At 40.6% G+C, this 25,438-nt stretch overlaps 1 protein-coding gene across 1 annotated transcript in view; it reads right to left on the minus strand.

The window, feature by feature from the left end:
• LIMCH1 (LIM and calponin homology domains 1) overlaps positions 1-25,438 on the minus strand; it is a 117,792-nt gene that overhangs the window by 43,023 nt on the left and 49,331 nt on the right. The window contains exons 13-18 of the mRNA XM_077816170.1: positions 22,534-22,691; positions 21,877-22,285; positions 16,508-16,726; positions 4,055-4,148; positions 1,549-1,712; positions 568-673 (exon numbers count right to left, since the gene is read on the minus strand). Coding sequence (XP_077672296.1) covers positions 568-673; positions 1,549-1,712; positions 4,055-4,148; positions 16,508-16,726; positions 21,877-22,285; positions 22,534-22,691 — 1,150 coding nt within the window. The remainder of the gene's footprint in view (positions 1-567; positions 674-1,548; positions 1,713-4,054; positions 4,149-16,507; positions 16,727-21,876; positions 22,286-22,533; positions 22,692-25,438) is intronic.

Genomic DNA, 25,438 nt, shown 5'->3' on the forward strand with positions numbered 1-25,438 from the left:
TCACTGAGGCTATATACACAAATATCGTGATCATCATGGATTGGGAAGGCCCAGGGGCAGATCACAGAGATTTTGAATCCTGGGCAGTGCTTGGGCATGGTAGCCACCCCAGGAGGGTGTCAGGGGGCCCCTGGCTATATTAAAACTACACTTGCTATTGAATGAACTATCTAAGACAGGTAAAACTATATACAATTATCTACAAGTAAAAAATAAATGCTAGCTAAAGTTGCGGATGCTGAAGAAGTGCAGTCTCAGATCATGAGCAGTAGAAAAAAAAAACTGGAAAAGTGGCTGATCTAAACTGCCCCTTATGCCTTCAGCTGAGAGCATGAGGAGTAGAAGGCATGGGGCAGGGATCAATGGACACTGCAAGTGAAAAATATTCCAGTCTCATACACATGGAGCACACGCGCACCTTGAGTGGAATACGCATAGAGATCATTACTTGAAGAACTGTAGGTCAAAGGACAGCTATTTTTCTTTTGACCCTTCTAACAAATGTTTAAATACTACCCAGTTAAATTTCTACAATGCTACAGAATACTCCTGTTTTCTTTTGCCTACCTTGTTGATCAGAGTTCTGCAGAATAACTTGGCTGGTCTCAGGTACTTTCTTCAAAAATGGAAATAATATAACCCCTTCTTGTTCTGGAGCACTTGACTTCACTACCTACCCAATTATTTAAGAACAGGCATTAACATCCAGAAAGCACTATGTCTGACTGAATAAAATGCTAGCATACAGAATTAATGAGGTCCTAATTCCACTATATGACATTTTTTCACATATTTTCGGAATCAAGTTTATGATGCTAAACTTCTACTTACATCACTTTTGTGTAATTTTGTAATATTTAAATTCTGGATTTTTTTTAATTGTTTACTGCCCCCCATGCGATTTTAGCACTTCCCTAAATACCAAGGCTGCTACTAGTCCAAAGATATGCAGTGATATACATTTCCTCAGAACAGAATCTTGTCAGACACAATCACTGTCTCAACCACATGCACTCACTGAACATTTCAAGAAGGCTTTAAGGGCAAATATCTTTCTTTTACATTCTTCAGGTATTCTGCTTTCCTTACACACAGAAACACAAGAACTTCAGGTCTGATTCTCTGGTCTGCTCTAGCCACTTTTCTGCTCGGGGCAGGTGGTGCAGAGTCAGGGAGCTGCAACTGAATTGAGTTGTGAGTCTGAAAACATTTCTTGTAGAGTGCACTGTTCAAAATCATAATTAGTCCCATTAACTTTAACTGGCCTGCTTGCAAAAGAAAATACCATGTTTGCAGCAATTTGCAAGCTTGGACCTTTGGTTTAGTGCATCTAGGAATACCAAAGTTTAGTTCTTCCATGTGGAAGAAAGAGGAAAATTTTGTACTATGATTCAAACAATGATTCAAGATTGTTCACTAACAGGCTGCTTTGAAATTCCTAGGTTAGTATTACATAAGGCAAAGTAAAATCTAGCTCATTAACACTGAAAGCACTTGCATGGCAGGTCCTTTTCTCTCCCCCTCCCATGCTCTTCTGTATTACACTACCTTCTGTGTAACTAGGATCTCTGCTTCCTTCTGTTGTTCTGTCTCAGGTTTCTTCAGATCTTTATCTTTTGAAGCTGCTTCTTCAGAATGGGTGCTAAGAGGGAACTCCACGCTGGGCACAGCAGGGCGGGTACAAGTAACAGTTGTCTTGAATTGTTTCTGTTCTGCACCTAATCCACACAACACAAGAATCAAAAATATTTTTTTCAGCATGACATAAAAAAAATTAGAAAAATCCCAGCTATGTAAGAATTGCAAAGTTTTAAGAATGCCCTTTTGTCAGGGAAGGGGAAAGAGAGGGATAAAATAAAAGGCAACTCTGATCTTTCCTTACTGAGACTTTGGAATGGGGTTGGAAATTTGATTACCTGTGCTGAAAACATCCCTCAGAGTAAGCAGAACTTATTCTCTCAAAGAGACAGACATTAGGACTGTACTCAAATGAGGATATTGCAGCTCAAACTGTCTCATTATCAATAGCGGATGGCACCTCAGATTTACCTGTTTTTTCACTAAAACAAGAAAGTGCACTGTCTTTGCTTTCCCAGTGCCTGAGCCTGGCGAGACAGAGAGATGGATGGCTGAGGCTCGGTTCACATAAAACAGAGATGATGCTGGCTGTTTGGGGAAAGGATCTATACAGAATGGCAGGGGGAGGTTGTACATCCTTCAGAAAGGTACAGTAGAACCACAGAGTTATGAACACTTTGGGAATGGAGGTTTCGTAACTCTGAAATGTTCATAACTCTAAACAAAATGTCATGGTTGTTCTTTCAAAAGTTTACAACTGAACATTGGCTTAATACAGCTTTGAAACTTTACTGTGCAGAAGAAAAATGGTGCTTTTAACCATCTTAATTTAAATTAAACAAAACACAAACTGTTTCCTTACCTTGTCAAATCTTTTTTTAGTAAACACAGTACTGTACTGTATTTGCCTTTTTTTTTTCCCCTAGTCTCTGCTGCTGCCTGATTGTATACTTCCAGTTCCAAATGAGGTATGTATTTGGCTGATCTGTTTATAACTCTGAGGTTCTATTGTACACAATTTAGGGGATACCTCTGGATCCCCAGTTACTCCTGAAGTCCAAAGGGATTTAAGGGAGGGGCAAAAGTACTCTTTTCACCTACACTTGATATGACCATTTCTCTCAGATATGGACCGTGGCACAGTTACCTTCAGCCTTTGTTACCTCCAGATTAGATCATTAATACAATGAACTTCACTGGGCTACCATCAGAGACAACTTGGAAACTTCCACTGGTGCAGAATTTGGCCTTCCAATTGTTCAATCTCTGGTGCCTTACACTAATGCACTGCAGGCGCTACATTGGCTGCCAGGTGCAATTCAAGATATTGATATTAACCTTGACTGGGATTTATCTACCGGAAAGCCTAGGCTCTCTTTTTCCCCTCCCTGTGCACCACCAAAGCATCTGAGATCAGCTTATGAGTCCTTGCTAATAGTCCCTGCATTTGAACAGCTAGGAGTTGGAGGCAGAGGGTTCTCAGTGGAGGGCAGAATCTGCTTCTTTCATTGAGATGATGGAGCTCAAATTGGTTAACTTTCAGGATGTGGTGAAAAGCTCCAATGGTTAGTCATGCTTTTGCCTGAAGGACAGGAGGGGTATAATTGTACTCTTATTACAGGAAAGTATGTCATTTACAAATAATATGAGGTAGATATTTCAGTATGCACCTGCACCAAGATAAATGGTGATTGGCACATTTTAGAAATTGAAAAATATGTTAACATGATCTTATTATGAATAAGCAGTAAACAAAAGATATGTTGGAATGTAAATTGCTTTTTGGCAACATTGCTATTAGGGAAAAGTAGCATCATAATTTTACAACTAGTTGACAAAGTCAATTTTACAACGGTCTGACCAGGAACCATATGAAAAGCCTTAAAATAGAACGTCAAGGGTGAGCACAATGTTGTTGATGCCATACATATATATTTATGAACCTGTAGAAAGACTGGCTTGAATTGTCTCTTGATATATTTTCCCCCCTTCCTTCAATGTATAGCATAACCTCCTGTGGGGTATAATACTTTGGTCTCATTTCAGTTGTTGGGTTTAGTGTGCAAGTGGTGTTGGTGGCTTGTGATCTACTGAAGGTCAGACTAGATGATACAGTAGTCCCTTCTGGCCTAAAACTCTATACAAAAAATATCATTTCTTGAACCAAAACCATTATTGCATTATCACTAGTTTCTACTTTTAGTACGTTCTGGGCATGCTGCATTTAATCTAGAGTTATTCATATAAAGACATGTAAGTTACAAAATGGACATAATAGGCATCAGATAGATTTGAAAACAATGTAATTATACCATTTCAGGATAAATACAAGCTCAGCATTTTCTCATGAAACCTCTAGATGTCACTGTGAATGCACTCTTCTTGAGCATTTAGAAGGGAGGAAGAGAAAAATCCTTGTAGCACAAGGATTTGTAGGAGAATATCACCAGGCTAAAGCAGTTTTGCAGCAACAAACCTGGTGAAGCAAACCCCAAATTCATCATTTCTGGCCTTCCAGCATCAGTTTCATCTTTTTGGTTGGCTGGTTTAACTTCTTCAGTGAAGGAGGCCTGCAGAGAACAATTTCATTGAAATAAAACGCCTAGAGCAAAAATACAGTTTCAGTCATTTCCATTTTGTAGTACTGGCTTCCTCTTTGTAATGCATTTGAATTGAGCCCAACAAGGGCAAAGCACTGAGTGAGTGAGTTTATGAACAACATGGACTATTTTTGAGTTACTTAGCCTTCATTTCCTCTGCTAACCACATATCTTCTAAATGCTCACTATCATCCACTACTGTTGATAATGGCCCTGGAGCAGTCTGTAAAAAACAAAAAAATGGAAAATATCTAGAGCTGAGTTAGTTGGAGTGGACTATACATTCGACTCCATGAAATAACCTGTAGCTCATCTGATGAATTTATTAATGAATCTGCAAAACTCTCTAGGTACAAAAATTGGCAAAACAAATGAAGTATTTCCCTTATCCTAACGCTGCACAAATACTGTGTTTGTCTAAATGGAACTTCCCATGGTTATCATCAAAAGGCATGAAGCACTTGGCACATTATTAAGAGAGGATTGACAAATATGATAAGACCATATCAAGCCAGTAATCCTAATTACTGCAAAAGCCAACTTCCTAAACTAGGGCAAATCTCATTGCAGGAACAAACCCAAACCGTCAAAAGAACGACAATGACACAGCTACATTATTTAACATGCTTCCACTTTATCTATAAATATATTTAATTTCCCCACTACATGGGGCAAGAAAAACTGCAATATATCAATTATACATCTGTGCAATATTTCTAGTATGTAAGAAAGAATAAATAGAGATATTCCGTAGAACAAAAAGATAAGATGCTCTTTTTAGAAACGTACAAGATTATTGGTCTATTATGAACCCAGATTTTTCCCCATTCCCAATCAAAATCCACAAGAGGAAACCTCATGAGATTCCCTCTCAAAGATCCCCCTACATTGAGCTCTTATGGGGCAGGGTTTGCATCTCTCCTCCCTCACAAAAGCTATGCCTAGTTGGCAGAGCCCAGAGAATCCCTATGAGTCCAGGGCCACTGATTCCTGCATCCGCAGAGTGAAAGCTTTAGATCCACCACAGAGGCCTCTCCCACTTGAGCTAATGGAATATCTGGCAGTAGTAGACTGTTATCTTCTATGTGGACCAATCACTCGGAGGGTAGGATGAGGACACATTTTGCCAGTGGGTTTCACAGATATTTGCAGACAGATGAGTAGTGCTGGGACTCAGGAATCATGAGTCTATTTCAGGTTGTGCAGCTTACACACTTTTTGCCACCATGCACCAGTATGCACTTTCTCCAGCCTGTTCCCCCTGCGCTCCTGTCTCCAGCATGTTTTCACCCTTCACGTATCACTCCCCCCAAGCCTGTCCCTGAACCCTTTGCATTTGAGGCAGGAAACTTTCTCCTTCTCCACCATGCCTGTGTGCCGGGGTCTCCTTTGCTCTTAGTTCTGGCTCCTAGCATCATAGCAGCAAGGAAGAGCAATGGAAGGAAAAGCCCATCCTCAGCCCAATGCTACAGCATGCTCAGTCAACTCTGTTGGAGTGGAGCATGCTCTGTGGAGAAAGTATTTGGAGAATTTTGCTGCCAGCCTCTAACAAACCTCTATGAGCATATGGGAACAGCAATTTTCAGCAGTTTATAACTTGGCAAATTTGGATGGATTTTCATGGGGAAAGCAACAGGCCACCTCTGACCCGAGCACAACCCCTGTGCTCCAAAACATGAGGTTCTCTTGTTAAAATTGTTTTGCTAATATTAAAAGAATATATTTTTCCTCTAGCCTCACTCTTGGGAACTGCTGAACTGCTTTAACTGAAGCTTTGCAAAATAATTTCAGCCTGAAGCAGGCACCCAGCATGGAAAATTTCAATGTGAACGGTTAAACTTTGGAAAAGTTATAAACAGCTGAAAACGGTATTCTTATGGAAAGTGTTAGACAACCATAACTATAAGAGTCATTGCCAGTTCCACCTATAATCTTTGCATTCAAGTAAGAAACAGATTGAACTGGTGACAGAGAAGATTTCGTCATTCTGAGCGATGGTATTGTCAAGGACACTATTTATTGCAACGCTTTAAAAATGGAGAAAAGAACTATGTGGTGCAGAGAAACTAACTTTTGTAATGGTGTTCGGCTGATGTCGTCTGTTCATGCTTGTGAGACTTAATTCTCTTCAGATGCTGAACAATGAAATATCTGCAACATCAAGCTAAATAATACTGCAAATTGAAAGATGTTTTAGAAAAAAAATATACATACTACTAGTCGAGTTCAATGGAAAGAAACCCTGTATTTCTGACACTCTGTATGATGCTAAATAATTTAAGGTATTTCACTATTATGTTACTGTATTTTTTTCACATGGACATTGCATCTTGTATTAGAAATTCTTGAATCATTAACACAATTAATGTCCCTCCCTTTATGCTGTATATTATGCCATATTTCATACATATGACAAACATTTTTATCATAAGCCATTCCATGTTGTCACTAGGTATGAAACTGAAGCAATCTTAAAATAAGCCAATATATTCCACTGTATCTAAAGTAGTATTCTATACAGTGTATTTTGACCTGAATGTGAAAATTTATAACTAGCTCTCAAGAAAGACATGGTTTTCATTTATCTTTCAATGGGTACCATCTATGCAATGCTCTCTGCACCACTTACACTCAACTTTAGTCAAGTGTGGGCTGGCAAAATTGCCATGCAGGATGGCCTCAAAGCAGGCCCTGAATAGGCCAGCACAGGAAGGAGTCACTGTAGATGCACACGAAGAGAGGCCACTGGGCAAGTATTTATTCCAAGCCAGTGACAAAAAACCCCTCCCAGAGGAGGCATAGAGGGGCTGACTCCACTAGCCACTATAGCTGGGGCATGCTGCATCTCTGCACCCTACCTGTGCATTGGAATGATGATTCTGTTCCAGCAGAGTTCTCGAAGGCAGGTGAATTCATTCAGCAAGTAAGAAGGTTTTTACACTATGTCTGCATGTACATATAGTTAAACAGTAGTTAAAACAGTACAGTAGTTAAAGTTAGTCACCCTTGAGTTAAAAAGTTCTGGATGAGGCTGGAAAGCTATTTTATATTTTAGCTTAATTTGCAGTTGTGAATGAGCCAGTCATAGTATGAGCTAGCCAACTCCTCAGTCCTGCTTAACCAAGTCATACATTTCATGAAGAGAATTGAGCAACTGGTTAATAAATGTCCATTAGTGACTAAAATAAACTAATTCATTTTCTCCTTGTGACAGACAGGACTACTATCTGGCTAAATAGCATTTCAACCCATGTATACTTTTATCTGTGGCCATATTGGTCAGAACAACTAACCATATCACTTGTCCCCATAGCAGAAACATTTGTTTGTAAGAGAGTAAAAAACATATGAATCCACTAGAGTTTACATAACCAAACATAGGAAGTTGACTAAGCTACTGGGAGAATCTAAAACCAAAAAAAGTTACAGTACAGTTTTATTTATTCCTAATATAAATTAACTCAAACTACATATTAACTTACTCCTGCTAGTGCACAATGGCAATTAAAATACCAATATTGCAAATTTAATGAAATGCAGCAAAACAAGCTAGCTGGAGCCAACAAGAATGCAGAGATATTCTAAAGAAATATCCAGGAGTATTAAAAAGCAATGGGTTTTACTGAAAATTGAACTCTAAATGAGTTAGCTGCAGTGGATCTCAATAGCAATAAAGCTAGTATTAGCTCAAATGCTTTTATCCTACTATGACTGCAGTTTTAAACATAGAATTATGTTCCAAATGGAATTCTGACAGCTTTGTCAAACCTTAAAAGCACATCCTTAAAATACATACATTGCAGTATTTTAATCAAAATAAAGCTTTCATAGTATTAATGAAATTGAGCAGGAAACAATGACATGAGCAGGGTCTAACATAGGTAGGTGCCTTGCATGCCATGACAGTTCAGCACCATTGCTGTAACACTGCTGTGACATCCCTGCTTTTCTAAATCCTGAGCCTCTTTTACTTGCAGCCACCCAGCACTCTAATCAAGTCAGAAATTACCACCTAGGATCAGTCACTGGATGGGAAACCACCAAGGAAACCCAAACATAGGCATTTCTTCTTCCAAATCACACAGAATAATCTTAGGGGACACCATCAGCTGGAGATATGTGATTTGCATGATAACTGTCAGTTCTGCAGAGTTGTGCAAATTCTGCATGTGCTTTTCATGATGAGTCACAAAGAGGATTTGTGGTCCCATCCTATCCCCACATCTGTATAAGTCAGAATTCAACTCTATTCTCCAGCAGTTAGTCTAATAATCCACCATATCTCCTTAATCTGAGCTCAACAATTTCATTTTCATAAAGAGAGAATGAGTGTTACTTGGATGGAAAAACTGTTTCCTACGCGACCAGCACTCCCAGCTATCTTCGAGACACCACTGACTTCCTGAAGAAACTACAATCCATCAGTGATCTTCCAGAAAACACCATCCTGGCCACTATGGATGTAGAAGCCCTCTATACCAACATTCCACACAAAGATGGACTACTAGCCATCAGGAACAGTATCCCCGATGATGCCACGGCAAACCTGGTGGCTGAACTTTGTGATTTTGTCCTCACCTACAACTATTTCACATTTGGGGACAATGTATACCTTCAAATCAGCGGCACTGCTATGGGTACCTGCATGGCCCCACAGTTTGCCAACATTTTATGGCTGACATAGAACAACGCTTCCTCAGCTCTCGTCCCCTAATGCCCCTACTCTACTTGTGCTACGTTGATGACATCTTCATCATCTGGACCCATGGAAAAGAAGCCCTTGAGGAATTCCACCATGATTTCCACAGTTTCCATCCCACCATGAACCTCAGCCAAGACCAGTCCACACAAACAGTCCATTTCCTAGACACTACTGTGCTAATAAACGATGGTCACGAAAACACCACTCTATACCAGAAACCTACTGACCGTTATACTTACCTACATACCTCCAGCTTCCATCCAGGACACACCACACGATCCATTGTTTACAGCCAAGCTCGAAGATACAACCACATTTGCTCCAATCCCTCAGACAGAGACAAACACCTACAAGATCTCTATCAAGCATTCTTAAAACTACAATATCCACCTGCTGAAATGAAAAAAAGAGACTGACAAAGCCAAAAGAGTACCCAGAAGTCACCTACTACTTTCAGGCCCAACAAAGAAAATAACAGAACGCCACTAGCTGTCACCTTCAGCCCCCAACTAAAACCCCTCCAGCGCATCATCAAAGATCTACAACCTATCCTGAAAGATGATCCTTCACTCTCACAGATCTTGGGAGACAGACTAGTCCTCGCTTACAGACAGCCCCCCAACCTGAAGCAAATACTCACCAGCAACCACACACCAAAATAACTAACCCAGGAACCTATCCTTGCAACAAAGCCCGATGCCAACTCTGTCCACATATCTATTCAAGTGACACCATCATAGGACCTAATCACATCAGCCCACGCCATCAGCGGCTCGTTCACCTGCACATTTACCAATGTGATATATGCCATCATGTGTCAGCAATACCCCTCTTCCATATACATTGGCCAAACTGGACAGTCTCTACGCAAAAGAATAAACAGACACAAATCTGACATTAGGAATCATAACATTCAAAAACCAGCAGGAGAACACTTCAACTTCTCCAATCACTCAGTGACAGACTGAAAGGTGGCAATTTTGCAACAGAAAAGCTTCAAAAACAGACTCCAAGGAGAAGCTGCTGAACTTGAATTAATATGCAAACTAGATACCATTAACTTAGGTTCAAACAGAGACTGGGAATGGCTCGGTCATTACACTAATTGAATCTATTTCCCCATGTTAAGTATCCTCACACCTTTGTGTCAAATGTCAGAAATGGGCCATCTTGATGATCACTTCAAAAGTTTTTTTTCCCCTGCTGATAATAGCGCCTCTTAATTAATTAGCCTCTTACAATTGGTATGGGTACTTCCACCTTTTCATGTTCTCTGTATGTATAAATATCTTCTTACTATATATTCCATTCTATGCCTCCGATGAAGTGGGCTGTAGCCCATGAAAGTGTATGCTCAAATAAAGTTGTTAGTCTCTAAGGTGCCACAAGTACTCCTGTTCCTTTTGTGTTTCCTTTGTGCCACACAAACAGGGAGGGGAAACTAACAGAATACCTATGGCAGTGGCGGTAAATTTCTTTTTAGTTTGCTATTTAAATCTGGAATTTTTTTCTACCTCTTCACTTCACAACCTCAAATAGAGCTACATGCAAGTTAACCATTCTTAGATAGCCATAAAAGAGGGCAGTTTAAAGACAATGATGTTACTTACAGACAGATTAATCTCATTTCATTAAAATCCATATAAATATAATTTTAAAATTAAAAATGGTATTTTTGGGCCTTCTCTAATTTTTAATTTTAAGAACTAAGGCTACAATTCTCATTGTGTGTGAGGATTTACCATTAATAATGGAGAGGAACCTTAATCTAATAACAGCTAAAGCCTGGGACTTGGAAACAGGCGATCCTGGTTCTATTCCTGGCATTGCCACTGACACACCGTGTTATCTTGGGCTAGTTAATCTTTGGGCCTCTGCTTCAGTTTCTCCAGCTGTAAATTAGAGATATGCCGCACATACTATTCCTCACAGGAGTGTTTTTAGGCTTACTCTATTCATGTTCAGAGAGCATTTTAAGATCTTCAGCTGGATCACAGGCTAGTAAAGATATCAGCTTGCTGAATAACTAGACTACAGAATTACCAGCCCTTTCAATACTAACTGGAGAAAGATGTGTTCAGGTTTAAGGAATAGAGATCTACTTAACAATTCCACATATATACCAGACACAAGCAGACAGACATGCTTAGAAATATTTCTCTCTACTATACTTCTGGTGGGGGAGATCCATTCCTTTCCAATGGCTGCCAGGACTGGTGCTGTAATTTTCTGCATCTACAAAATAGTCTAGACAGTGGCCACGTACACCCCAAATGAATCTCCCATTGCAGGTTGTTACCAGTACCGCATATGTCTCTCTTTTTCCCTCTCCATTATTTTGTTGGAACGATGCCTGGATCTGAGCTAGGACATGACTGGAAAGCTCATAAAGGGACCATCCATGCCTCTAAAAACCCACAAAGACAAGATTGTATTGGTCTATGATATGGTGAAGCTTGACTAAACTCTTCTGCATGTTTGGGCAAGAAAGCAGCATACTGAATGCAGAGCATCTTCCTCTATTGTAAATGATGCTTTGGGCCACCTGATCTGCTTTAGCACAACACTATGGAGCATCAAAGGAAAACAAGCCAGGCAAAGAGAAGACAGGACTAGTCTATTTGACAAGTGAACGCAAAACACCAGGGGACCAATAATAAGAAGGGAAAAGGGGAAGAGAGGCCAAAACTCACATGGAACATAACAAAAAACGTAAGCAGAGGAGGTGACTGAAACTGACAATTGAGAGAAAAGTCAACAAGGACCTTGGGAAAGTAAGAAGATGAGAGAAAACCCATCCCACTAGAAACAGCACCTATTGTTGGCAGACAGAAGCGCTGCCTCCAGAAAAATAATGCTGCCTTATTCAAAGCTTGGGGAGTGGCAGAAATAGACCAAAAGCCCTAACTCACTTGACTGAAAGTAAAAGCAAAACCAAAAAAAAAAAAAAAAAACCAACCCCAAAACAAAAAAATCAGTGAAAGGCAAGTGAATGGAATAATTTCAATGCTTAAAAAAATATGTTTGATTTTATATACTTGAAATTTTTCCCCAGGAAAGAATTCTCTCTCCCCAGTCCACTACCTCCTCTTGGCTACTTTTCTGCCTCTCTTTCCCCCCGTATTCCAAGGTGCATTAGGACCAGACTTCAAATAAGGGGACCACAATTCATTTCCAGAGTGCAGAAATTAAGTAATATTGTGCTGAATCAGGCCCATAGAAAGTGGCTCCCCTTATTTTTGGGAATTATATACCACACCGATCATCTTCTACAAGGAGTAGGAGTGGGTGAGATGCTGCCTTGGCATTCTAGAACCGCCATTAATTAGCTAGAAAGGAGTCTTACAAAACCTTGAGCCTACATACTTGCAGATCCATGCTTTGTTACTACTTCATCACAGAAATCCAGTCCGTAGTCTTCTCTACCATGAAAACACCTGTGCTTTATACTCATTTTAAATATAAATCTTGACAATCTCTATTAACACCATTTTGATTTCCCATTCTATTCCCCTTGCCACTTCCCTCTACATATACACAAGCTGTGCTGTCAGAAACTTCTAGTAGCTCCGTTTGCTAGTGACTCCAGTTCACTGTAAGTCAGCCAGGTAGTGTCAATCAGACCACATTAAGGCAATCTATGCCCTAGGAATACGATGACATGGGTTTCCATTTGGCTCCATCCCTGCGCTGTGGCCCTGCCGTCTACTTGAAGTGTTGGTGGTAGAGACTGCAGCATGGGACCCTCTCTCCCCCCAGGAAGAGCAGCAGGGACACACCCCCCTTCCTTCAGGAGCAGCAGAAGACCCTTCTTTCTCCAGAGAAGACAGTGCAGAGGGGGATAACACTTAGTACTTAGCTCATCAGCTTCATTATCTCTTTGGTGCACAAGCGAAGCATATTCGACTCTTCTCTGTCCACTCACCCACAGTCCTTTGCTGGCATGATGTAGGAGGCTACCACCACGCCATTCTAATTTGCGTATAATTAACTCCCAATTGAGATGCATGGGGAAGTTCACCCCTCTTAGGGGCTGTTATTTCAGGCTGTCTGCAGACTCAGGCAGACATCATTGCATTGATTTACACTTGGTTCATGTTTTCAAACTTTTCTCCAAGACCAAGAGGATGGCGGGGTGGGTGGGGGGAAAGTCACAGGAAAGATGAGATTCTGATGTGATCACATGACTCCAGAAGCTAAGGTCCTAGGAACAGGCCTGTCATGCTCATGCCTTATTCCAGTCCTGGTGGCCATGGAAACAGGAACAAAGAAATATTTGGATTATGAAAGATGTATAGTAGGATTAGAACATGTAAACGTAAGCCCTCTGTTTCCCCAACCCTAAATAACAAACAGGTCTCCTGCCATCTTTTTTTCCCCAAGTTCAATTTATTTACTTCCTTTCCTCACACTATATTCCCTCCACATTCTCAAACTAGTCTTGTTACCTTGCTCTGTCCACTTTCTAACCTTTGGACACCATTCTTTAAGATCAGTGATTAATAATGCAGAGAACATTCCAAATAAGGTCTGATAAGGACCTAGTACAGAGGAATCATTATTACCTCCATTTAAAACCAAATTCCCTAGGTTACCTATCAAAACATCTTATTTATTTCCTCTGCAGTTGCCACACACTGTCTCTCCTTCAGATCAGGTCTCATTAAACGTTTCCCCCTTTCCTCCAGGTCCCTTTCCTAGACAGTTGTGATTTAAAAGAGGAAAACATAATCTAATTGTCTAAACATAGGATTAAAGCCAAAAAAAAAAAAAAAAAATCCAAATTCTAATCCAGGTTTTTACACTGCCACCTTCTGATATTTTAGTTAAGCCATTTAACTTCCTCAACCTCAATAGTCTCACTCACACAATGAAGATAATTTATCATACAAAAGTTCTATTTGAATAAATTAAAGTTTATAAAGCACTTTGAAAATGGGAAGTACTATGCAAGTGTTAAGTTTTATTATTTTCTCTCTAGTTTCTTCCCGCTCTATAAAGCGTAGTAGACAAGCAGTTCTTTTAAAAGTGCATTTTTCTGGACAATAAGAAAATTGATTTAATTACAACTTGGCAATAGCATCTCAAAAGTTTTAGTTATTGGAACTGAGCAGGCAAAATCCAAAACAAAAACAGAAATTGCCACACTTTTTTGTAAACCTTCTGATTCATAAACTGCTAAATCAAATAGTTAAAGCTATATAAAAAGCCAACCATAGCAGAATTAAATCTTTTCAGTCAAGTTTCAGACCAGAAGGAAGTTTTTTCATGGTGTTAGTAGTCCCTTAAAAGAGATTCTCCTTTCAGAAGAGTTTCCTCAACCTTAAGAATTGTGAAGCTAGTAGATTCTGCTCTTATAATATTTTATTTTCATTTGTTTCTATGTGGCAATGGATTATAATGTATCATGTCATTATTTAGGAGTGAATTTTTATCTTGAAGGCCATTTTGGTAATTCTCTATAGCTCCCTTCCCTTTCATCTACTAGCTTCACTGGCCGTAAGAAATTCTAAAGGTCTGCTCTCTCCCTCTTGACTCTTTTTCAGCGAATCTGCAATACAAAAATGAGAAGTACCATTTCAGTCTGGTCCAAAGTTAGCAAGACAAGGAAGCAAATTAAAACTAAAGCCATCTGTATGCAAACCCTGACTGAAGATACTTCTCTCTTGGACAAGGATAACCAAGCTGCATAATCTTGAAAGAGCAGACCTCATACCTCTCAGCTGTTCCTTAGACTATTAAGACAGTGATTTTACACCTTAATTTACCACTGTGCCACACACAGACCTGGTGTTCTTGTTATAATTGATAGATCATTTCTCATGTCAATCTATTCATTACACCCCACTGCATCTAAATTACCTATTACAATTATAGCTGTGCAATGGAGCACGGAATTTCTGAAAACTAAAAATGCCAAACACCACACAACACACCAGAATACTAACATTATTTTGTTTGAAGCTGCAAAGCTAAGACTAATTATAATGGTTTATACCATCTAATTACATTGCTGATTCAATCATGAATGTGGAATTACAAAAACTTTAGTGAGAAGAAACTCTAAAAATGGCATTGTGTGAGTGCATATTTATTCTGTTCCAAAGACTCATATGTTTACTCAATTTACAAACCAAAAGGTTGTTTTGTAAATGTCAGTGCTGCAAACTCAACCTGGTATCTGAAAATTCAAGCTGTATTCCTTCTATACCATCACTACCGCTGGCAATACAATTCTGCAAACAGAAACTGGATAGACAGAAAATTTCAAGCTATATCAATTTAGACACTTCTATGATATCACCTTCATCGCTGTAGGAGGTGAAGACTAAGGCAGAATAGTAACCAGCTTACTCTTCCATAGCTATATGGTCTTGCAGTGCTAACAGGAGCAGGTGCCATTATTCACATAATCACTCTTCTGACTATAATTATACCTTTAACTCCCTTTCAGCTGCTGCTCCCTCCTAGAAGATGAGGCCCCTGTATCTATCAAACATTCTCACCTCAACCTCTCTAGGATAGTGGTAATCCTCATCCCCAGGTAGGTCCAATTCATTATCACTCCCCAACCAACTTTCACTCTGCCACCAGCCAGCCTTTCTGTTATCACCCACTCTTGGCTCCAAACCAGCTCCTTCTGACAATCCCAGGTCTGTTCTCCTGACATAATCTGGCTTCCCACACTTGTTCCTGACCTCATGGTTGGGTTCAGAACCAGCACTAAGAGAAGAGGGTCCATTGCCAAGAATGCAAGCCAGGGATGAAGCAGGCTTTCCTATCCCAGGAAGCTGGGATGAATCAAAACCCCATCCCCAGCATAGCGGGTCTGGCCAATACCACGAAGTTTAGGAAAAAGTAGCACAGCACCATTCCTACCTTTTGTTATTTTTGTGGTGTTCTTGATTTTGTATCTTTGGTACATGGTGAGAAAGGTCAGATTCTCCCAACCCCCAATTTGTTTACACTCATTTTTGGTGCTTTTCATGTAGGATAGTCCTTGCTTTATTTATTTATTTTTACATTGTGCAGCACCTAGAGACCTATGCTCCCATTGTTTTCTGCCCTGTCCCTCAAAATAGCAAGAGAGATGAAAAGTTACAATTGGTCTCTTTGTTTAGGTGGTTGGGAAGCAAACTGACCCAATGTATTTCAATAATTTATCCCCTTTTTGATAAAGGAATAGAGACGATCTGAATGCAAAAATTACCAAACATTAACATCCTCTTGTTTGAATCTGGAGAACTGCAACTAATTATAGTGGCTCACACACTCTAATTATGTTGCTGATCTAATCAGCTAACATCAGTAGAAGAGCTGAATAAATTTGCACAATAGCTGGGACAGACAGTCACACTCTTAATGGGACATAATGAAACATGCCAGCAGATTTAAAGCACGCTTATCAGTTGCATGGTCTACAAAACCAAAAGCCAACTGCAAAGTTCCTTTACCTTCCTAAAGCAGAAACACTAAATTTTAAGAAGTATAAATGCTTCTGACCTGGGCAGATCCTGGAATTAAAACAAATTTAGCCCCTTGGCTTTCCATTAGCTAGTGGTTAAATCCATTATGCAAAAGAAAATATGCAAAGAAGACACAGCTGATGAGTTTGTTTTATTCTTACTGTCAGCTCTCTGTGCACAGTGTGAGTGGCAGGCCTCTTTAAACTGAGCTCAATGCTAGTGGTGTCCTGTTTCAGTTCCACCAGAGATCCATCCTCTGTGACCCCTTCAAACTTTGGAGATCTTCTTAGTGAAGGAGCAAATATCACTGTTGTACATTCTTTATCCTTCTCTTCAAGTCCATTGAAGGTTTCGCCATTCATACAGACTTTTCCATCTACCTGCAGAACAATAAATAAATACTCTGAGGAAATAACACAGAAGATATCATTATCTTCAATATTGTTCAATATCTTCATTAATGATCTGGCGGATGGTGTGGATTGCACCCTCAGCAAGTTTGCAGATGACACTAAACTGGGAGGAGTGGTACATATGCTGGAGGGTAGGGATAGGATACAGAGGGACCTAAACAAATTAGAGGAATGGGCCAAAAGAAATCTGATGAGGTTCAACAAGGGACAAGTGGGGAGTCCTGCACTTAGGATGGAAGAATCCCATGCACTGCTACAGACAAGGAACCAAATGGCTAGACAGCAGTACTGCAGAAAAGGACCTAGGGGTTACAGTGGACAAGAAGCTGGATATAACAACAGTGTGCCCTTGTTGCCAAGAAGAGTAACGGCATTTTGAGCTGTATACGTAGGGGCATTGCCAGCAGATCGAGGGACGTGATCGTTCGACACTGGTGAGGCCTCATCTGGAGTAGTGTCTCCAGTTTTGGGCCCCATACTACAAGAAGGATGTGGAAAAATTGAAAAGCATCCAGCAGAGGGCAACAAAAATGATTAGGGGACTGGAATACATGACTTATGAGGAGAGGCTGAGGGAACTGGGATTGTTTAGTCTGCAGAAGAAAAGAATGAGGGGGGATTTGATAGCTGCTTTCAACTACCTGAAAGGGGGTTCCAAAGAGGATGGATCTAGACTGTTCTCAGTGCAGCAGATGACAGAACGAGGAGTAATGGTCTCAAGTTGCAGTGGGGGAGGTTTAGGTTGGATATTAGAAAAAACTTTTTCATTAGGAGGGTGATAAAGCACTGGAATTCATTACCTAGGGAGGTGGTGGAATCTCCTTCCTTAGAAGTTTTTAAGGTCAGGCTTGACAAAGCCCTGGCTGGGATGATTTAATTGGGGATGGGTCCTTCTTTGAGCAGGGGGTTGGACTAGATGACCTCCTGAGGTCCCTTCCAACCCTGATATTCTATGATTCTAAGATCAAGGTGGCATGTATTTTTCATTAATAAAATAATAAAGAATCTATACAATACTAACAATGGTTTAGCACACAATGAAAGACAGTCCCTGCCCTGAAGAGTTTACAGTAAAAATACAGACACTCAGGAGATAGGTTCACTAGGAAATCCAGGAGGAGAAGATAAATTTTTTCTCCCCCATAAGTTGTAAATACACTTTTGTGGTCATTAACCTAAAAAGTGTTGTTTTTTTAAAGAGGACAAAATCAGCGTGGTCGCTTAGTCAGTAGGAAAAATCAGGGAATATTAGGGATGGGGAAGCTTCAATAAAAGCAAAAGAAGAGAGAGAGATAGAGAGAGAAACTAATGAGGTGTGACCCTCAAGACCTCAGTCGATCATAATTCATAAGTGATGAAATAATTAAAAATCCACAGTAAACTGCAAATTTTAGGCAGAGTTCTAAATGAAGAGGATGACTTGGAAATATGTCTTCACAGTACATTTTCAAGATAGTGCACCAACTTTAAAGGATACCTATATTGAATCCTTTATTATGCAGAGCATCACAGAGAGGCAAGAATGCTCAAGCATCTACAAACTATACCAGTGAACTGCTATGGAATCAGCCAGTGTCATCTTAATATTAGGTGGACTGTGCACTCTGGAACACAGTAGCTTTATGTTTAAAAGGTCAAAAGCAGCAGAACTCAGCTGAGTATTCCTTTGCCCTACTACTCATAAGGGAGTAAGCCTGAAGTCAGCCCCTCCCCACCCCCCATCAAACAAGGGTTTGGAAACAAAGTCCCAATAGGCCGGGGGGGGGGAGGGAGGACCAGAGAGGGCTTCCCCTCTGCTCTCCAGAGAAGAAAGGAGATATGTCACTAGGCTTTCCTCACTAGATGTCAAACAGACAATAGCTATTAAAAATACACATCAGAAAAGAGAGTTAGCTATTTCCATTCTCAAGGCAAAGAAGTCACAGTTCAAGCTACCTTGGTCCCTTTTCCCAGCATTCATAACCCTACACTGAGGAGTAATGAATTCGGGATCAAGCTAGTTTTAACTGCATCTTCTTTAGCTTGATCATGTCACTGACTTTCCTTTAGTTCACGACTTTTTAAAAACAAAAGTTCACATTTATTAATATCACTATTAGATTTTGAATTAGGGTAGTACCCTAAAGGGTCCAGTCAGGATCAGGGCCCCACTGTGTAAGTCACTGTACATATAGTGAAGGTCTCTGCCCTACAGAACTTACAAGCTAAGTATGATGAGACAACAGATGGATACAGTAGACAGGGAAAGTGCAAGGTAACAGTGAGTTGATGTTATGATCAGCGTATTAAGGAGCAGTCACAGCACATCAGCTGCTTAGCTATAGTTGAGTGTTTTGCAGGCATGAAGGCAAATTGAGTTTTAAGGAGAGATTTGAAGGAGGATAATGTAGTGGTTTTGCAGATTTTTTTAAAGGGAGCTCCATCCATGAATAAGGAGCATCCTGGGAAGAAAGTGAAAAGGCGTTTGAGGGAAAATTAGACTTCTGGGCAACAAAGGCTATTACTGCTGGCAAAGAGATTACACAGATCAATGCCACATAAGAGATGGGTAAATGGGCCATGTGAAATGTTTTGAGATGGCTAATCTACAAGTACTATATACATAAAAATTTAAGTACAAATTCAGATGCAAGCCATTCCTTGGAACATTATGCTTTAGAGTACTATTCAGAATTGATGCAAAGAACATGAAGGACAGGGAACAGGTCTTTTCAATACACTGAAACATTTAAAATGGCATACAGTTTCCCCTCACCTCTCAATCTTTCTCCATTCAGCTACTCTTGGTTTACTTTTTTTAGTCAACAGTCTGGGTAGAACCCTCCTGGATAGCAACTCAATTTGGAATACACAACCAACTGTGGACCAAGAGCAAACTGCACTTTCTGCTGACTTTTCCTGTTTGTGTGATCAGTCAAGGCTCTGCTCTGTATGTGAGGGAAATTCATTAAAGGTCCAATGCTGCCAGGGAGTGGGTATTTTTTGTGAGATGCTCAGTGCCCTCAACTCCCAGGGAAAGTAATGAGAGTTGAAGGTGCTTAGCACCTTACAAAAAATGACCTTAAATGGTGAAAAGCAGATTTTAGTGTATATGTCAAATGTTATCATGATGCAATAAAAAAAGACAACCTCTCCTACCACTTCCATCGTCTGCCCAAGTCAATATTACTCACAGTTTAATTCTGAATACAAATGTTGGCAAGTCTTGAACCCACAAGTCCTCTGGGATTTTGTTGTATTATCTACTAGACAGGTCATGAAAGCTTTTAAAAATAAAAAAGCCAGAAAAAATACTGGCTAGTTAAGCCATCCATTTTCATGTCTCTGTTTAGACTAAAACATTTCTCTATTTACACAGGGAGGGAAAGCAAATGTTTGAATGATCAGAACAGATGCCCTGGTTGCAGAGTTAAACAAACATATTCCCCTCCTCCTGATCTGGAGCTAGTCAACACACTGTCATCATGGCAAAGCATCATAAATATATCAGTGTTTTAATTTAAACAGGGTAAAGCAATTGTATAACAATTCTTTTTTGGATAATTCTTACTGAAATAGATCACACTGTCCCGCATAAAGTAAGCAGCTAAGCTCTGAGGAGACTACGCATGTTCTCTTCAGTTTGTCCATATATACCTGCTTCTTCCCTTTATTTTCATTCTATGAATTTTTTAAAATAGTCAGGATCAGAAGCCAGAGAAAGATCCATGGGTCATGCAATAACAGCTGTAAAATTCAAACTTCAAGAGGCTGATCAAGTCAACTGAGGAAAAATTGAGTTACTAGTTTTATATTTCAGCAAATCAACATGAACCCTCTGGCAGTGAACACCAGAAAAATATATTTCAAGATATAAAATATTAATCTAGCATAATATAAATGTATTTTGCTTTATACATGAAGTAAAGACACAATCTCTGTTCCAAGGAAATTACAATGGATTCTGAGTACAACAAGACAAGCACCAGGGTAGCTGACATCATGCAAGAAGAGGAAAGGAAGAAATATGCTAATTTAGGGTAAGGGGTTGCTTGGATAGCATATTACACCTCATGTGTATTAAGGGGGATAGGAACTATTTTTATTTTTGTTTATTTATAGGGAATTAATTTAGGATTAGAGTAGGAGGGTGGATCACGGTTTAGGGGAGAAAACCTTAATTGTGCATTGATGATCTCATTCAATGGTATTTTAAGGTCTCTTTCTTTTTCCATTTGTTAATTTAAAACTTATGTAGGAGAATGCTTTATATTCTAATCACCAGCCATTATAAATCATTATGGTTCACTCAGGTAAATGCTGCCATGGAGAACAGGATTCTGTCCTTGCTACTGCCACAGAGTTTCTCTGTAATGCTGGGCAAGTCACTTAAACCAGACATTTCACAAGTGGTCACTCATTGTGTGTTCCTCATTTTCTGGGTGTCTGACTTGAAACCCTCGAGTCTGATTTGCAGAAGTGCTGCCCCCACACAGTTGCAACTGAAGTCAATGGGAGCTGTGTTTTGAATGTTTAAAGTGCTCTATAATTTGAAGAACTCTGAAAAATCAGGTCCTCAGCATCTCATCTTGGGCACTCAGAATTAATGAATATTTTACCTTAAATTTCTCTGTGCCTCAGTTCCCCATCTGCAAAATGGGGATAATAATACCCCTTCTCAACAAGGTGTTGTGAAAATAAATCCATTAATATTCATGAAGCACACAGACAGTACAGCACCACAGAAAAGCCATAAAAAAGCTTATAAGAAAATTAATATGTTTGTCTTCAGAGCAGGGTTTGAACAGAGTGAGGTAAAAAATTCAGCCTGAGGCACACAACTGGCATGGAAAATTTCAGTCTCAGTGACTAAAGATTCACAAAGTTATACGCAACTGAATACAGGGTCTTATAATGCAAGTGTGAGGCAACCTTAATAATAGGCAAAGCTGACAACACCCCCCCATTCGTTTTTCTCTCACCACAAAAAAACCAAAATGATGAATTTTGTAGTGTATGGCTATGTTGCTTCCCATATGCCTTAATCCTAAATTGCCTTTCACATTTATGAATTCACGTGACGTATGTTGTTGTTCCTTTGAAATTTAATTGATTTTGACCAGTGCAAGGCATCTTACCTTAAATGTTTTCAAGACCTGTTGTGTGCTTTTGGGTTGTGTGTAAGGCTTGGGTGTCAGCATAGGCACAGCCTTGGAGACAACAGTTTTGCTTGGAGATGTTTGGCCTGTTGAAACACTGGCTTCCGATTCGCTGATGGGAACAATGGTTGCTTCAATCGTGGCAGTGTATTTTGGAGGAGGCAGTGATTGTTGCCGTAAGTATCTCATAGGATTTGGGTCCTTCAGTGGTGATGATGAATTTGGCTCCACCGAATGGCTTCTTTCCAGAATTTTTGGCATCTCCAAGCGTTCAAGGACAGCTTCGCTAATGGTGAACCTTTCAATGTATTGTTGGAGTATGCTCTCTGCCTCCTCACGTGACCTGGCATTCTTGTAGGCCTCATGCAGCTCCTTTTCTCTTCTCTCTCTGTGTGGGAGGCAACACAAGAAAGATTAATACAGAGAGAATTACCCATGTGCACCAAGCCTGAGGTGAAACTTGGGCCAAATTCTCCTCTACAATCCACACTACAGTGATTATGTGTAACTGTAAGAGTAGCTCATTTCTTTCCTCAGGCATGATGTCCCCACTACAAGCAGAGCAACAGCTACACAAAATACTTGAAGCACACAGTATTCTTAAATATGCAATTGCACTTCCGTAGAACAACCTACTTCTCCTCCACAATTTCTCTGTAAGTCTTGATGCTTTTCCTTCGCTCACTTGTTCCATCACTGCCACTCAATAATCTTTCCATCTTTTTTCTCTCTGCTTCTTTTTTAATTAGGTCCTGTGAAGCGCTTCTTCTGCGACTTTTCCATCGTGCCAGATCCTATACCAGAAGGGAAGACACATGCATATTCTGAGCTTTATAACACTTGTCACAGAAATGATCTGCTTTTGGTTAAGTAAAAGCCTCACAGCTGAACACCTCAATCGGCAGTTGACTACTCAACAACTGAATGACTGCAGCTGTAGACTGATTTCACGTACCTAAATGGCCAACAGTGTAACAATCCTTAATTTTAAAAAAGTGATAAAAGAAATTATTTTTTAAAAATTGGGGAAAAAATGGTTGACTATTTCTGTCAGTGGGTTTCACTGTAGTTTCCACATCTTTGCCAGTTCATTTTTTCCCTATTGGTCATGTCACTAATCTTAATTTGTGATGGGCCTGTTGTGACTTTCTGGTGCTGCAGGACTGTATTAACTGAAAGCATTGAGAAGTCCAGTTATCCAAAGATCAGCATATTCATCTTTAGTCTTCATCCTAATGACTATGGAGAAAACCCTGGTCACTGCAGCATGAAGAATAAACAGATTTGGTATAGAGTGAGTGTTGGAGGGTGGAAATCACAGTAATTCAAGAGGATGAAATCCTCCTTCTGCATCACGGGAGGTCAGTGGGCCTGTTCTTCTACCCCCTGTTGCAGCCTCAGGGTAGTAACTTCCCTTGTTGCTTTGCAACTTTTCCACCTATTAGTTGGTTAGTAGATGCACAACTCTGAAGATTCACTAACTGTGAACAAAGTAGTCATGCACTGGGGTGACGAAAACCTCACAGAACACAACCCGTGTCATATGTTCCTTGCATCCTCTTTGGTTCATGAATTCAGAGCCTTTTGTGGCCACAGAGGACTATGGAAGAAGATCTGTCCCTAGATTAGGTACTAGAATGTCATCAACAATGTAAAATCCGTAAGGCAATGTTCCAAAGCTGTAAAACCATTTTGCGGCCAAATGTTATACAGCCAAATTTTATTTTAAGAAAACAGCTTGATATTCCATATATAAACAATAGGAAGGACATATTGGTCACTCTGACAACTAGTTTAACACCATTACTAAATTAGTGTACAGAACATATTTCAAGTATCTTTAACAAGTTACAGTTTAAAAGAAAAACAGCATTACTACACAGATACTTGTTTCAAACATTATTTAATGAACTACACAGTTTTCTAAATGGCACGTTAGTCCAGAAAAGATGGTTACCTTTCGTAACTATTGTTCTTCGAGATGTGTTGCTTTGCTCACGTCCATTCCATTGTGGTGTGTGTGCTTGCCAGTGCCAGAAGTTTCTTCCTCAGTGGTATCCATAGGGAATTGGCTCTGGCACCCTCTGGAGTGGCATGCATATGTGCCGGTATAAAGGGCGCCGCCAGCTCCCCACTCCCTCAGTTCCCTTTTGCCGGATCTCTGACAGAGGGGAAGGAGGGTAGGTCATGGAATGGACTTGAGCAACACATCTCAAAGAACACCAGTTACGAAAGGTAACTGTCTTTTCTTTGAGTGCTTGCTCATGTCCATTCCATTGTAGGCGACTCCCAAGCAGTGGACCAGAGGCCAATAGAAGTTCATGGATATGTCGATTGGAACACAGCTCTGCCAAATCCAGCATCATCTCTGACTTGCTGGGTGATGGCGTAATGTGTGGTGAACGTGTGTACTGAAGACCAGGTCGCAGCCCTGCAGATGTCCTGGACAGGGATGTGCACCAGGAAGGCAGCTGAAGTCGAGTGAGCCGTCATCATCAGTGGAGGCACAGCCTGCGCCAAGTGGTAACAAATACGGATGCAGGTGGTGATCCAATTCGAAATCCTCTAAGAGGACACCAGAAGGCCCTTCATCCTGTCAGCGATCGCGATAAAGAGCTGGGTCAATCTGCGAAAGGGCTTGATGCGTTCCAAGTAGAATGCCAGGGCATGCCTGACATCCGAGTGTGCAGCTGCCTCTCCTCATTGATCATGTGAGGCTTTGGACAGAACACCAGGAGGAAGATATCCTGGCTAACACGGAAGTGTGACACCACCTTTGTCAGGAAGGCCATATGGGGCCACAACTGGACCTTGTAAAATACTGTGTATGGGCTTTAACTTTGGAGACGCATCTCACTGGGCTAATAGCTACAAGGAATGCAACCTTCCACGGCAAGTGGGAAAGGGAACAAGAAGCCATAGTCTCAAAGGGAGGACCTGTGAGCCTGGAGAGAACCAGGTTGAGGTTCCACTGGGGAACCGGGTCCCGGACTGGGGGAAAAGAGTCTTTCAAGGCCTTGCAGGAATCTGATCGACATCTCATGCGAGAACACCGATCTACTGTGGATGTGAGGATGGAAGGCCAATATGGCAGCCAGGTGCACCTTGATCGAAGAGAAGGTGAGACCTTGGTGCTTTAAGTTAAGCAGGTAATCCAGGATGGATTGCAGAGATGACTGGGTCAGGGAGATATTCCGCTCTGACACCCAGCAGGAGAAATGCTTCCACTTTGCCAGGTAAGTTGCTCTGGTGGAGGGATTTCTGCTCTCCAAGAGAGCCTGCTGTACTTGACTAGAACAGGCTTGTTCCTCTGGATTCAGCCATGCAGCATCCAAGCTGTGAGGTGGAGAGAGACAAGGTTTGGGTGCAGGAGTCGACCGTGATCCTGTGAGAATAGGTCTGGGTGGCTGGGAAGTGGCCATGGGGCTGCAACAGCCAGTTCCATGAGCATGCCGAATCAATGCTGGTGAAGCCATCCTGGAGCAATCATAATGACCTGTGTCTTGCCCCTCTTGATTTTTGAGAGGACTTTGCTGATGAG

Source organism: Eretmochelys imbricata, chromosome 4 (assembly GCF_965152235.1).
Source record: "Eretmochelys imbricata isolate rEreImb1 chromosome 4, rEreImb1.hap1, whole genome shotgun sequence".
NCBI lineage: Eukaryota > Metazoa > Chordata > Testudines > Cheloniidae > Eretmochelys > Eretmochelys imbricata.